The sequence below is a fragment of the Cyprinus carpio genome, chromosome A6 (genome assembly GCF_018340385.1).
Source record: "Cyprinus carpio isolate SPL01 chromosome A6, ASM1834038v1, whole genome shotgun sequence".
Taxonomy (NCBI): domain Eukaryota; kingdom Metazoa; phylum Chordata; class Actinopteri; order Cypriniformes; family Cyprinidae; genus Cyprinus; species Cyprinus carpio.
The window spans coordinates 27,753,874-27,767,760 of NC_056577.1; the positions used below are offsets into that span (position 1 = coordinate 27,753,874).

The 13,887-nt window shown below is 36.3% G+C and overlaps 1 protein-coding gene across 5 annotated transcripts in view; it reads right to left on the reverse strand.

The window, feature by feature from the left end:
* Window positions 1–4,771: 4,771 nt before the first annotated feature.
* The window catches only part of LOC109075191 (membrane-associated guanylate kinase, WW and PDZ domain-containing protein 3-like), a 117,634-nt gene continuing 108,518 nt past the window's right edge, over window positions 4,772–13,887 (reverse strand). For 3 of the 5 annotated variants that reach the window (XM_042758827.1, XM_042758826.1, XM_042758829.1), the window contains 10 exons: window positions 13,532–13,691; window positions 12,570–12,664; window positions 12,248–12,440; window positions 11,958–12,137; window positions 11,178–11,375; window positions 10,701–10,788; window positions 10,454–10,559; window positions 9,977–10,114; window positions 9,047–9,182; window positions 4,772–7,737 (listed from right to left, as the gene is read on the reverse strand). In XM_042758827.1, the coding sequence (XP_042614761.1) occupies window positions 6,716–7,737; window positions 9,047–9,182; window positions 9,977–10,114; window positions 10,454–10,559; window positions 10,701–10,788; window positions 11,178–11,375; window positions 11,958–12,137; window positions 12,248–12,440; window positions 12,570–12,664; window positions 13,532–13,691 (2,316 nt within the window). In that variant the 3' untranslated portion in view covers window positions 4,772–6,715. Of the gene's footprint in view, window positions 7,738–8,821; window positions 8,908–9,046; window positions 9,183–9,976; window positions 10,115–10,453; window positions 10,560–10,700; window positions 10,789–11,177; window positions 11,376–11,957; window positions 12,138–12,247; window positions 12,441–12,569; window positions 12,665–13,531; window positions 13,692–13,887 lie in introns of all 5 variants that reach the window. The other 2 variants (XM_042758830.1, XM_042758828.1) reach the window with 2 other exon arrangements.

Below are 13,887 nucleotides of genomic sequence, written 5' to 3' on the forward strand. Positions count from 1 at the left end.
CGTTGCGGATGACTTTGAGATGTAAAACATGATAGATGACTGTGAATGTTCAAGAGTATTAATTGTACAACATAAATAAATGGATGCAGTTGCTGTAGTGTGCATGTATTTGAATAACAAAAGTGCAAATGAATCCAGTCTGGTGAGGTTTTGAAGGCTGTCTCCAGTTTGCATTTTCAGTTCATGGAATGTGTGAGTCAGTGTAAGGGTGTTCCCCAGCAAGGGCGTCCCTCCTGGACCTTTAATCTGATGATTTCTGACAGTGTAACATAGTTCTGATTGCTATAGTAACTGTGTGTTCTTTACCACAAAGTGTTTAATGATTCAAGCATCATAGCTAACAGGAACAAATTTATCTGCTGCTCACCCTTCTGGAAAATACCTACTGTAATATCACTCTAGGAAGTCAACATAAAATAAATGCAAATTAAACTGTGATGTAAACTCATGTATACTACTGGTCAAAAGTTTGAAATATTTAAGATTTGTAATGTTTTTGAAAGAAGTCTCTTAGGCTCACCAAGGCTGCATTTAGTTGATCAAAAATACAGCAAAACAGTAATATTGTGGAATAATTTTGAAATCTAAAATAACTGTTATATATAATATCATATATATTGTAATTGATTCCTGTAATGATAAATCAGAATTTTCAGAATCGTTGTTCCAGTCTTCAGTCTCACAAGATCCTTTAGAATTATTATAATATGTTGATTTGCTGCTCAGTGTGTCAGCTATTACTGGTGCTCAGTTTTTCAATTAACAGTTTTTATTATTATTATTATTATTTTTAATCTTATTTATCCTGAACTTTTGAATGGCACTGTTATCCGTTTTCCACAAAGCAGCACAACTGTTTTCAAAAATGACAATAAAAATTTTTTTTGTTGTTGTTTTATCATATTAGAATCATTTCTGAAGGATCATGTGACACTGAAGACTAGAATAATGGCTGCTGAAAATTCAGCTTTACCATCACAGCAATAAATTATTTAAAAAATATTTTCAAATAGAGAACCGTTCTTTTGTATTGTAAATATATTTCACAATATTCCTGTTTTTTCTGTATTTTTGATCAAATAAATGCAGCCTTGCTGAGCAGAAATGCCTTCTTTCAAAAACTAAAAAAAAAAAAAATCTTAATCTATTCCAAACTTTTGCCCTGTGACCATTTTATTATATACAGCTGTATTTTCTTCCTCTTTTATCAGTGAAACTGAATGACCTCTATAAAATTAACTTCGTTCCCTCAGGAAGTATTTTATATGGTCAGAACTAGACATATTAAAGCAGACTTTAAATGTGCTCTCTGCGCTTATCTGAGAAACACGCACCCCACCCAATTTTATCCTGGCCTGACAAGAGAGATAATGCCTCATTCACACTTTCCTTACTTATAAAAGGACCTGGTCTGTTTTTAATCAGCTTGTCCACAGCATTTAAGATTCAAAGAGTGAAGTTCTAGAGTGGCACGTGGTTGTTTATAGCATGTACCTACATTATAACAGGATACATGCTATACCTACGTATAGCATGTATCCTACGTTATAACTTTACTGCTCAACCCTCACATATCACAATTAAACATTTCAACAAGGACACAGCTGTGTAATTTTGCATTATAACAATAGCATATTAAAATGTGCGTTTAATATAAGCACATAAACCCTTATTAGACCACATAAGCAAGTGTTTTGCTTGCATTAGAGATGTGTTTTATTGGAAATGACTCGTTAGTGACACCTGGTGTCGGTTCAAAGAAACTGTGAGGCCTGTGCGTGTTCAAGAATCCTAATATATTTCAGCTGTCAGACATTTATTATCCACTTTCAACGCTGCTTCAGTGGTTTGCAATACATTTATCTGGTCTTTTATATCTCTGCTACCACCTAAAATACCTCCTCCAGTCTCTACGGTACTGAGTACTTCACACATCGCTGAGCAATCAGGAAATGATACAGCAGTGTTCTGCTTAACTCAGCAGAACAAATGCTGCTTAGACTGGCGTATTTCTGTACTGTAAGCCATTTAAAGTAGTCTACATTTTGTTCTTTGTGACAAGGTTTTATCATCTATTCTAGACAATACTGTAGGCATGACAGGCCGGGATAAGACTTTCTGTAGACAACTTAAGCTGGGATAATAAACGTCATGGTCACAGTCATTGTATTTTTTAAAATCTTATAACTTCAAGTCATCTTAAAATAATGAAATTAGTCGAACATGGCTCTTATCTGTATGCGTCCGTTTTTGTCACACTGCCTGCTCCTCTGCAAAACTGCAGAAAGTGATCTTAATTCAAATATAAATTAAACCCAGCTGATGTTAAATATAGAAATTATATAGCAATTAAGGAAAAATTCTCATATTTCGATAACAGCATTATTCTGAAGCGATACGTCACAAGATTTTTCTTATTTTTTTTAATAACTAAAGTTCTTTTTAAGTACACAGTGGATTGTTCAGGAGACGCTTATCATTAAAAGACCGTTTTATTTTACATAGATTTTTCATAATTTTAAAACTCATTTGATTTGATTTTGCATAAAACGGTACATGACCAGAACACCAGGATATGATTTTATTTTCTGTGCTCTGCCTTTTAATATTTTCCTGCCATACTTATATAATTATGTAGAAAAATAACAGAACAAATATACATTTTTTATTCCTCCTTCTGAGAGACAACTCAGAATATAATATTAGACCACTCATATTTTTATAAAGGTGCTGTACACTATTTAAACATTTACATCAATCAGACCACGTTATATTAAGCCCATATCTATTTAGTCTAAATATGAGGTGATTCTAGGCCTCACTTTTAAATATGAACAGTACAGTAGATGTTAACATTGCTTTCATGACATTTCTTGACATTTTGTTGAATTTAAACAGTTTTCGAAGACTGTCATATGCACAAAATACTATGTAACACAGCCACAACTTATGGTGAACAATAATCTTGTTTTTGTAATTAGTTTGCGTTCTCATCATTTATATCAAAGCTGTGTCACAGCTGTTAGTTACATATCCAAACCCTGAGGTCATAATTACTTCTCACACAACAGATGGGATGGCCACCAGTCCTTTGGTATTGATAGAATATATCACTTCCTATGAATTCACACATTACACGTTTATCTTGGCCACATTTCAGACCTCAAAACCCCAATAAACCTGCACTTTCAGAAACCTCCCACAACTGACCATGTGTTGCAGGCATGGAAAAAATTAGCTGATGATCATCAAATAGATAGTTTGAGAGAAGACATTATACCTGCAACATTCCTGTTTTTAGGAGGGATCATTTTTCCCTGCTTCGTTGTCGGTATTTAAAGACCGCAAATCTTTGCACATTAGGGTGAATCTCACAAAAACTTGTCTGGATCATATTTCACCTCCAAAAAAAAAATAAAAAATTTGCATAAGGACAATAAAGCCTAATGAAGGTTTGCTTTTTACTGCAGTTATATTTATTAGATTCTCATTATTTTAATGCAATATAAAATATAAAATTATTTTAATATTAAATGTATTATTTTAATACATTTAAGTTTAACCAAGTGCAAAAAAAAAATTATATTTGCGAGTTTGAAGAGTAAATATGTTTAATTGTCATAAAAATAATGCCATAATATTAAAAATAATAATAATAAATCAGGCCTTATTCTTTTAAAGGAACAGTTCACCCAAAAATGACCCAAACCCCCAGGCACGAGTTTGTATCTTCATCAGAACAGATTTGGAAAAATTTAACATTCAGTCACTTGCTCACCAATAGATCCTCTGCAGTGAATGGGTGCCGTCAGAATGAGTGTCCAAACAGCTGATAAAAACATCACAATAATCCACAAGTAATCCACATGACTCCAGTTATGTAGCTTTTATGTACCTTTTCATCAGTGTACAGTGAAAAGCTTTGTTTGTAAGAAACAAATCCATCAAGATGTTTTAACTTCAAACTGTTACTTCTGGCTAAAATACAAGTCCTCGATCCATGATACTGCTTTCTCCAGTGAAAAAGTGGTTTTGTGTGAATCAGGAGAGAAAGATTCAAAGATTAAGCACAGTTTACAAGCCAAAACCATGCAAAACAAATATTGTATGTTAGTATTTTGGCCAGAAGCCACGGTTTTAAATTAAAATGCCTTTATGATGGATTTGTTTATTACAAACACGCAGCTTTTTGCTTCACAAGACAATAATTGATGTACTTAAATCATGTGGATTACTTGTGGATTATTGTGATGTTTTAATCAGCTGTCTGGACTCTCATTCTGACGGCACCCATTCATTCTTGAATGGCCTGAAGGTGAGTAAATTCAGCAAATTTTCATTTCTGGGTGAACTTTAATGTAAAATATTATATTTTAAATTTGAGATCAAATATGACCCCTTGATAACCTTCATGAGGTTCATCTATGTGCATTGGCTTCTAATGGTCATAAATCGAAGCTTGACTGCTGTAATGTACAGTATAGCCTCATATATGAGAGGTTGAATTGTTTGCACTGCTTGCCTTTGTCTTGAGTAGACTGGACATGGATGTCCAGGAAAAATAAAATAAATATTTACCATATTAAATCTGATTTCATAGAATATTTAAAAATACATTTACATGTACCATTTGTTTTGTGACAAGTCAAAACAGTTGCTACAAGGTAAAACTACCACGGTGCTTAGCAAGAGCCTGGATCTCTACACCGAAATCAATGTCACAATCTGTTATAGCTACATGTATCTATTCATATACATATTTCAATAAATAAACATTTGATCATGTTCTTGGTATATTAAAGCACAAGTTTCTGGTCATTTGCATTTATAATATTTGGAGATCAGGGCATAAAAGACACGGAAGAAAGAGAGAACAGTCTGAAAAGTCCCTGGTAAAGCCCCCTGTCTTCATGACAGTTCTTATTTACACCATTTGAAAACATTAGAGATAAACTGCACGGGTCTAAAAGGCATGCAACAAAACAAGTAGTTTGTGTGTTCTACTTTGCATGCAGGGAAAAAAATTATTCTTTGGGGTAAGGACGTGCTGTTTATAACCGAAACAAAAACTTGCATTATTGTTTAGGTGACTGATGGGACGTGTTCCCTTAAATTGCATAAGGAAGGATTGCATTGTGATGTTGAGAGAGTCCTCATGTTGTTTAATGTCAGTTGGCATAAAGCAAATTAAAAGAGGCTGTCCGGACAAAACAGAGCTCCATGCATTTGACCACAAATCTGCAGAAATTGCCTGTCCAAGATGATTAAGCTCCATGTGATCTCCGTAAAGCAGTTTAGATGAAACTTCACGTCGAATCAGTCTGTTTATGAGACTGCTTATTACAAACATTTTTAAATAATTTGAATGAGAAGCTCATGCTGACCACTGTCCAAAAAGAAGGACATTAATATGGTTCACATGATGCGCTCTGAAGCTAAGCAGACGTAAGCCTGGTCAGCAACTGGTTGGGAGACCACCTGGAGAAAAACGAGGTGTAAGGCCAAAAACATACTCTTGGAAAGTACGTGTACAAGCATGTGAAAGATTGGCCTATGCACTGAATGTATATAGTGCTGTTATACATACAAAGCTTGCGTTATTATGGCACTTTCAAACCTCACTATTCAATCAGGTGATAAAGGTAAGACCATGAGGTGTCTGTGCCTTTCAGCTGTTGACTTGTTTATAGCTACCAATCTGAATAATAAACAATCTGGCTTAAAGTTGGCATGAAATGAAAATTCACCCTATCTACTTTCTAAATGCATGTTATTGAGCTTATTGTGAACAATTCATCTATTTATTTTTTTTGCACCTGAAAAAAATATATATATTTTGAAGAAATTTGATAACCAAACAGTTTCAGATCCCATTGACTTCTATAGGATTTGTTGTCCATACTATGGAAGTCAATGGGACGCAAAACCATTAAGGCTACAGAAGACAACATTTTGAAGAAATCTGGCAACCAAACAGTTTCAGGTCCCACTGACTTCCACTGTATTTGTTGTCCATACTATGGAAGTCAATGGGAGCGCAAACCATTTGGTTACTAATATTCTTTCCAAAATATCTTCCACAGAAGAAAGAAATGTTTGGAATGACATGAGGCTTATTTGCATTTTTGAAACTTTATTATTTCTTTATTATTTTTGACTTTATGCAGTAGAACTAATTATATGATGTATCAACTCTAAGTTGATTCAACCATTTTTTTCCATAAATTCATTCTTATTAAAAATCTCAACTTCTGATTTTCTTTTACAGTATAAGGAACATGTTAATGAGAAGTTAGGCTAGTGTAATATTCTATGCAAGTGCAAGTGCTTGAAACACTGACCTGCTGTACATAGGTGTACAAGGAAATCTCAATTATCCCCTTAAGTACTTTGAGTACCCCTTGATGATGCTTAGTCCTGTACTCAAGAAGGCGATAGTTTTCATCAAATGTCTGTGCCAATAAACCAGATGTGTTGTTATTTATGTAGCTAGCTATAATCATGTCAACAGTTCAACTAACTTGCTCAGGAAGATTCTCTTCCACCAGCAGATAATTCCCATTTGTGCTAATTCGCATGATAGTGCTGAAATGCTGAGAATGTAGCCTACTTGCAATTCATGATGAACTGTGTGAAATCTTAGCTTAAAGCGTTTACATTCACGTACTTGCATATGTTTTTGGTTTTAAACCCTCTATTCCCAAGGATCGCCTAACTATTCACAAACATCTCGCATCACTTCCTCATGCGTGAGGATACGTGCAAAACTAGGGATCTTCCAGAGGCCGTCACTCAAGGGTCCAGGCTGGTCAAAGACAAGACTCGCCCTGGTGGTGACTGGAGCCGCATCTGTGATGACAATGTTGTCGTTCCTGTCTTTACTCTCATTTCCTTTTCTTTTGGGTTCATTCTTATCTGTAATCATTTCCTTCCTGTTTTCTTCCTTTTGATCCCCCTTATCTTTTGTTTGTTTGCTCTTCCTGTCTCCCTGTCTTGTCTCCTCTATGTGGGTGTTTTCATTTCGGATGTTTCTATCTCTCTGTTTTTTCTTCTTTTGGGTGCTTTTGAGCTCATTTTCCCCTTTTGGCTCAGCTTCTTCATCCTCTCCATTGCTTCTCACTTTTCTCTCAGCCCTCCACCTCTCCTCCCCTTCTTGTGTCTCATTTCGCTTCCTTCCTCTAGATTCAAGTTTTTTCCTCTTTTCAGCGTCACTTTTCCTCTGGTCCACGCTCGGTGTCCCCTTCACGTGGCGTACCTCTTTCCGTCCCTGTGCTTCACCAATTACCACTTCAGGTCCTTCACGCTTTGACTTCTGGGGACTCACTGAGCGACTATGTTGGAAGGACTTTCTGCTCTTGTGGGAGTCTCGAGTGCTTTGTTGCAGATTTTCTTTGTGGCTGTGAGCTTTGTCTTTGGCTTTGGATGGGCTTTTGGATTTCTCTGTATCTCCGAGATCAAGGAGATTCTCTGCGGACCGACTCTTGATGCGCCGTTGCTGCGGGACTCTGGAAGAGCTGGCGTTTGGTGGTTTGGTACGCTTCTCCCTCTTGCTGTCTTTAGATTGAGGATCCTCACAGGCCAGATCCAAGGAGCGGCGAGAACGGGCAAAGGAACTTGTCAGGTCTGATGTTTCCTTCTTTGCTGAGGTGGATGACGGATGAAGGAGAGGAGAACTGAGAGGAATGTTGGAAGGGTTGGATCTCAGCAGATCAGGAAGGATAACATCTCCAGCAGAACCTAAGGGCGAAAAGATCTGCATTGGATACACTGCCTAGAATTCAAATTCTGTTACTAATTGAGGCCAAAAATTTTCCATAGTAACCAATTATTTTTGGGTGGTGCTTGCCTGCTCTAAAATCCACAATACTAGAGTGTTGTGGCTGGTTGCACATGCATTGCTATGTAGTTGACAGGTTGCTAAGGCATTGCTAGATTGTTCTCGGTGGTTGCTAGGGCACTGATTATTTTGGGTAGTTGCTACATGATTGCTACAGTGTTTTGGGGGTTGCTAGGGCACTGATAGAGTAGTTTGGGTGGTTGCTAACGCACTGATAGTGTGTTATAAGTGGTTGTTAGTGATTGGTAAAGTGTTCTTGGTTATTGCTAGAGTGTTTCCCAAAGCACTGTTAGCCAACTATGGTTTTCCGAAACCATAGTTCCAACGAACATGACAAACAGCGTCGTAAACTTTACAGAAGCATAGTTTCTTTTTTGTATGACGTGGATTTTATAAACCCATGTCTTCAGCAAAATAAGCAAGCTGACAGTCTATATTTTTCATTTCTAATACATACAAATTTAATTTATGTCTTTTGGTTTGGCAAGAGATTTAAAGCGGCATTTTTGAAGAGTGCATGTGCATATGTGCTCTAGTATGGAAGAAAGAGCCATGATTGAATTTGGAAATAAAGCTAAATAACTGAGAAAAAGAGAATTCGCTCTCAGATGCCATGTCCATAATTTACAGCCAAAAATCTGGCATTAATTCAATCTCAAATGGATTAATTAAAAGAAGTTATTACTCTACCACCTGCGTGACATCTTTCGTTTCAGGAAACAGTCGTGACTAATAGTTGATTTCTTCATACTATGCAAGTTAAGCAGTGAGTATAGGAAACGCACCCCTGGATGGTTGTAATAATATTAAATAAATTAGAAAATTAAAAATCAAAATATATATTACAATATGTAAAACAATATTTAGTATGTAAAAATAATGTATATAATTATATATTAAACTGAAAATATTAAACAGAGCTACAAAGTTACACAAAACGCTAGCAATTAAGGAGCTAAGAAAGTGTAGTGAAAGTCCCATTACCAAAGAATAAAAGACCTAGAGGAAAAGAGGCTGTTAGTGATGATACTCCTGGGGGCAATAACGCACCGCAGAGGAGCTTACACAACCTGCACAGAAGAAAGAAAGAAAGAAAGAAAGAAAGAAAGAAAGAAAGCTGAAGTTAGCAAGCAAACCATGTAGTCTTGATGTTCTTCCAGCATGCTTACGTATAGCAGCAGCATCATGTGTTTGTGTGTCATAACTCACTGTTCTCTGGTAAGAGGGCTTGCGGTCGCAGTAACAGTAGCACTTTGTTTCCTCCAGCTTGGATCAGCTCAATGGCTCTAGTGTGACTGATGCCTTGCGTCTGTTCTCCATTGATCTCCACTACCTGATCTCCTACCTGCACATTCAGGCATAAGGTCACTTATGTGTTTAATCATTCTTGAAATATCTTATTGTTCTCTGGTTCAGGCCATAAGAGATGAAGATTTTATTTAAAGACCAAAATATCAGTCTTGCTTTTGATACATCAGCATCTGCCACTGAAAATCCCATATCAATTCACAAGACTGATGTGGCCTTGAAAGTCAATTAACATTTACATAAAATTCTTCTGGCCAGCACTTTTATCCAAAGCATATTGCACTGTGTTCAAGCTATATGTTTTTGTCATGCATTTTCTGGGATCAAACCCATGAAAAAGGTTCTGTCACTTGACTGTACAGACACAATTGAAAGAGAATTGAACTAAGCCGGATGATGACATCACTGAATCATTAATAAACTGACTGTTTTCTGTTGTGATCTTGCTTTCTCAGCACACATTTTTCCTGTTTAACACTGTAAAGCTGCTGTGGCACAATCTGTATTGTGTAAAGCGCTATATATAAATAAAGGTGACTTGACTTGACTTGAATTCTTTTGCTGTTGGACTTTACAGAACTGAAAACAGCATCTCAAGACATCCTAGTTTGATTTTTTTATATATATATATATATATATATATATATATATATATATATATATATATATATATATATTATTTGAGTATAAAAAGGTATTCAGCTTAAACCTTTTTATTACATTTAAATGCACTCTGCAGATGTTTCCCCAAAATCACTGCAGAAGATGTAAAAAGTCAGCAAATTCCACCCGCAACGCTTGAGTTATTAAAGAGTTGTGTGATGTACTGACGTGTATCCTGCCGTCCTGTAGAGCGGGGCCATCCTCAGCCAACCGCAGGATGTAGAGGCCCATATTATACTCCGTTCCCCCTCTCAGACTGAAGCCAAAACCACGAGGTCCACGCTCCAACTCTACTGGGATACACCCCTAGGTACAAAATACATATGTTAAAAAGTTTTAGGTCATTTTTTAAAAGAAGTCTCCTATGCTTAACTAAGTAGGTTGCATTTATTTGATCAAAAATACAATTACAAATTGTGGACTATTATTACAATTTAAAATAACTGTTTTATATTTTAATATACATTTAAACATTGTATATCACTTGGACAGTGAATGTGATTTTGACTTTCCATTGTAGTTCCATCCCTAGTACAAAGTCATTATTTTCCATGCAGCATTTAAACATTTTTCAATCGCATTTTCCATTATACTACCCTAGATGTGCTATCTTTAGATACAGTTTAGGTACAGTTTGACTCTTGCCTGTTTGGAGTTGGCGACACACAGCGTTCCCTGTTCACTCATGGGAAGAGTTGTATACTCCGTCCGTGCAAGCTCATCCCTGATCTCATCCATATCCAAATTATATCTGTGCACAAGTCACACATATTATAAACCAGGCCTGTGGCTTAAATCCTCCATAAGTGATTAGAGAATTATATGGCTGTAGGTGTATACAGAGGAAATGAGTATATTTAAAGTGGCTTAAATATATAATAGTGGACTGCACCTCTCATCCTGAGTGGATTTGAGAATCTTGTGCTGCGGTGCGGGACTTTGTTTGGCTGAACTGGCTCCTGATGGTGGGCCTTTGTACTCTAAACAGCAAATCAAAACAGACTGTCATATGAAATGATAAACATCAAGTGTTAATGTCATCATGAAACTGCATTCACAAAACCTAGACTGCAAACATCAAAAGCATGTGCCAATTAATGCTATTTTGTTGTATCATATTCAAACATGTGAGCCAACACATATTAAACATGACATATATAAATGAACTTTGTATATTCATGTTTTGTAGTTGAAATAGGCTAATAATTGGTCTAAGTGCCCTTTATAAAAAAATCAATTTAAATATGCATGCATAATTGATATTACATTTCACTGTGGTTATTGACAAATCAAAGCATGAGGCACAGTTTGAGAAAGCACGAATATTTGCTGTGGCAGTATTTATGTGACATTTCATTATCTCACTCACCGTCCTCAGGAACCACGGTGAGTGTGACAGACTTCCCTGCGTCTTTAATAAGCTGAACAATATCATTGTGGGAGAGCTCCACAATGGACTGGCTGTTCACAGCGGATATACGGTCACCCACATTCAGCAATCCGCAGCGGTCAGTCGGACTGCCCTCGATTATTCGACCAATCTTATGAGGAATCACTGAAACACACACTTAGGCAAATCACTTAGAAGAATTGGAACAGCTTGTGTTATATTTTAAACCATAATGAATGAATCATAAGAAATGTAACAATAATGATGTTGTGCAAAACTAAAAAACAGCTGGATGGAGTGGAGGCGGGGGGTGGGGTCTGAAGGTCCTTTAAATTTAAACGGGTATATTTTTAGCATGGCATCTTAAAATCAAAACAAATAAAAATGCAATGCTGATGACGCAAGTTGTTCAAAGAACAGAGCAAGCTGCAATACAACCACGATTGACTTCTATACATATGTATGGCTAGAGTGACGATAAAGAGGAAATTCCATCTAACAAAACCACTTAACAATTCTAGTCCAAATAATGATTCTTTTGGGACTTCTGAAGAAATAATTGGTCCCAAATTAAATTATAACATAAATATTAAATTAAAATAAATATGCACTAGTAAAATATTGTAATGTTTTGTATTATTATTATTAAACTGCCATTTATTACAACATTGTTCTGAATGTGTATTTTAATACTTTTTGGAGATTTGTTTTGTTCTCTTTGAGTGATGCTAGCTGGTGCATCAATGAATCTGCTGTTACCTCCGGGTGGTGGTTTGCTCTTCGATGTGAGAATGACAAAGCCAAAGCCCTCATTATCTTTACGATGGAGTGTGATATCAAACGACCCCTGGTCCTTGACGCTTGGCACCTGGATACGCGGAAGCCGAGGTGAGCCATTCACAAGGGTCAGCGCTCCACTCCCAACATCCTCCAGGGCATCTATAGAGCAGAAGATTACACGGACTGACCTTTAATGAAAGCTTTTCAGGCAGTTAATTACACTCCAGTGCTGGTTTTATGTCTAAGGCCTATCAGTCAGCAGTGCTCACCTTTATAAATGACCTTCCTGCGCACTGAAAGCAGCACTTGTCCATTGCGTGCTGCATTAGTCATCAGATCCAGAACTTGCTTGTGAGATTTTCCCTTTACAGTGATGCCATCGATGCCAACGAGCTCATCTCCGGCCCTCAGCCGGCCTTCTTTCTCTGCCGCCCCCTGGGGAATGATGGCACCAATGTAGACCTAATGAAATTAGACAGATAGCTTGTTTTTGAAACTAAGACAGAAAGTCGATATGCTAATAAATCACATAAATACAGTCCATGAATATAAATATCCAGTAATATGGTTACAGAAGTATAAGGGACTCACTGGTTGTTCAGTGCCTTCTCCTCCAAGCACACGGAAGCCAAAGCCTGTCTCCTGTTCTCTCTTGATGAACACGTCCAACTCTTTATAGTGAGGTACTGCATACAAATAGACATGGAAATACAATAAATAAATTATAGAATGTGGAATAAATCACACCCATCAATTCATCACACACACAAAAAAATAAATAAATAAATAAAAGCACCAGTATTTCATTAACCATGCATATGGCCTTTTCTACCTCTCTGCATTCAGATCATAAATTAAAAGGATAGTTCTCCCAAATATGTCATTTGAAAACCATATGATATTTTTCCCATGATGCTCAAATGCTGATATTAAGCAGCAGCTCTCTTCCATGCAATAATAAGAAAAGTAATAATAATGGTTAGTGATTCAGACTGTAAAGTCCAAAAGGAAAAAAGTACCATAAAATAGTCTCATACAAATTATATTTAAAGTCTCCTAGAGCCATTCAAATAAATTAACTGAAAATCTTCTGCTCATAAAGATCATTCAAAGTTTTACATACAAACCAATTGTGGAATATATGCAAAAAAAAAATAATACATTTGACCACGGCTCTCATTATATCTCATGTATTATAATTTGAACATGAAAAAAAAAATTATTAAAAAAAAAAAGTTCTGAATGTGTATTTTAAATAAAAAGTATTTAAATAAGATACATAAAATAAAATAAAATATCATTTTATATTTCATAATTGTCACTTTGCGACTTTGTAAAAAGCATTCAGGTTAATATTTTTAACTGATTTTCAACTCCAACAGATCCACACATCATGGTGCTGTAACATACAAGTTTCCTCTTTGCATGATGAGCTCAGCAGAGACTTTCAGTAAAATTAAACAAAGAAAATGAAAAAGTAGTGTAGTCAGTTTTGGGGTGGCACCCAGGGTGGCCAATCAGATGTCAGGCTCTGGCTCCACCACTGGACTCACCTATGCTGTCCTGCAAGGCTTTGGGTTTTCTGTAGTGCAGGGAAGTGTCTTGTTTTGGAGAGCTACATGGCAGTGTTTTTGAATGATAGGTCAAAGCCTGGGGAACCATGGTGTCATGGCAACGGTCCAGAGTCTCAGTGCTGGCACTCAACCCGGGTCTCTGTTGGAGTAAATTGTGTTTTAATACCACTTCACAAAGTGACCAGCAGAGTGCACACAGATGTGGACTATTAACAAGCAGCATTTAAAATGTTCTCTGCGTATATCTTCTGAGATAATAAAAGGAAGTCTTCTGGTTAACAGGAAAATGTTTAGCCTCGTGTTACTTGTATTTCAAAGCATTATATTTTTTTTAA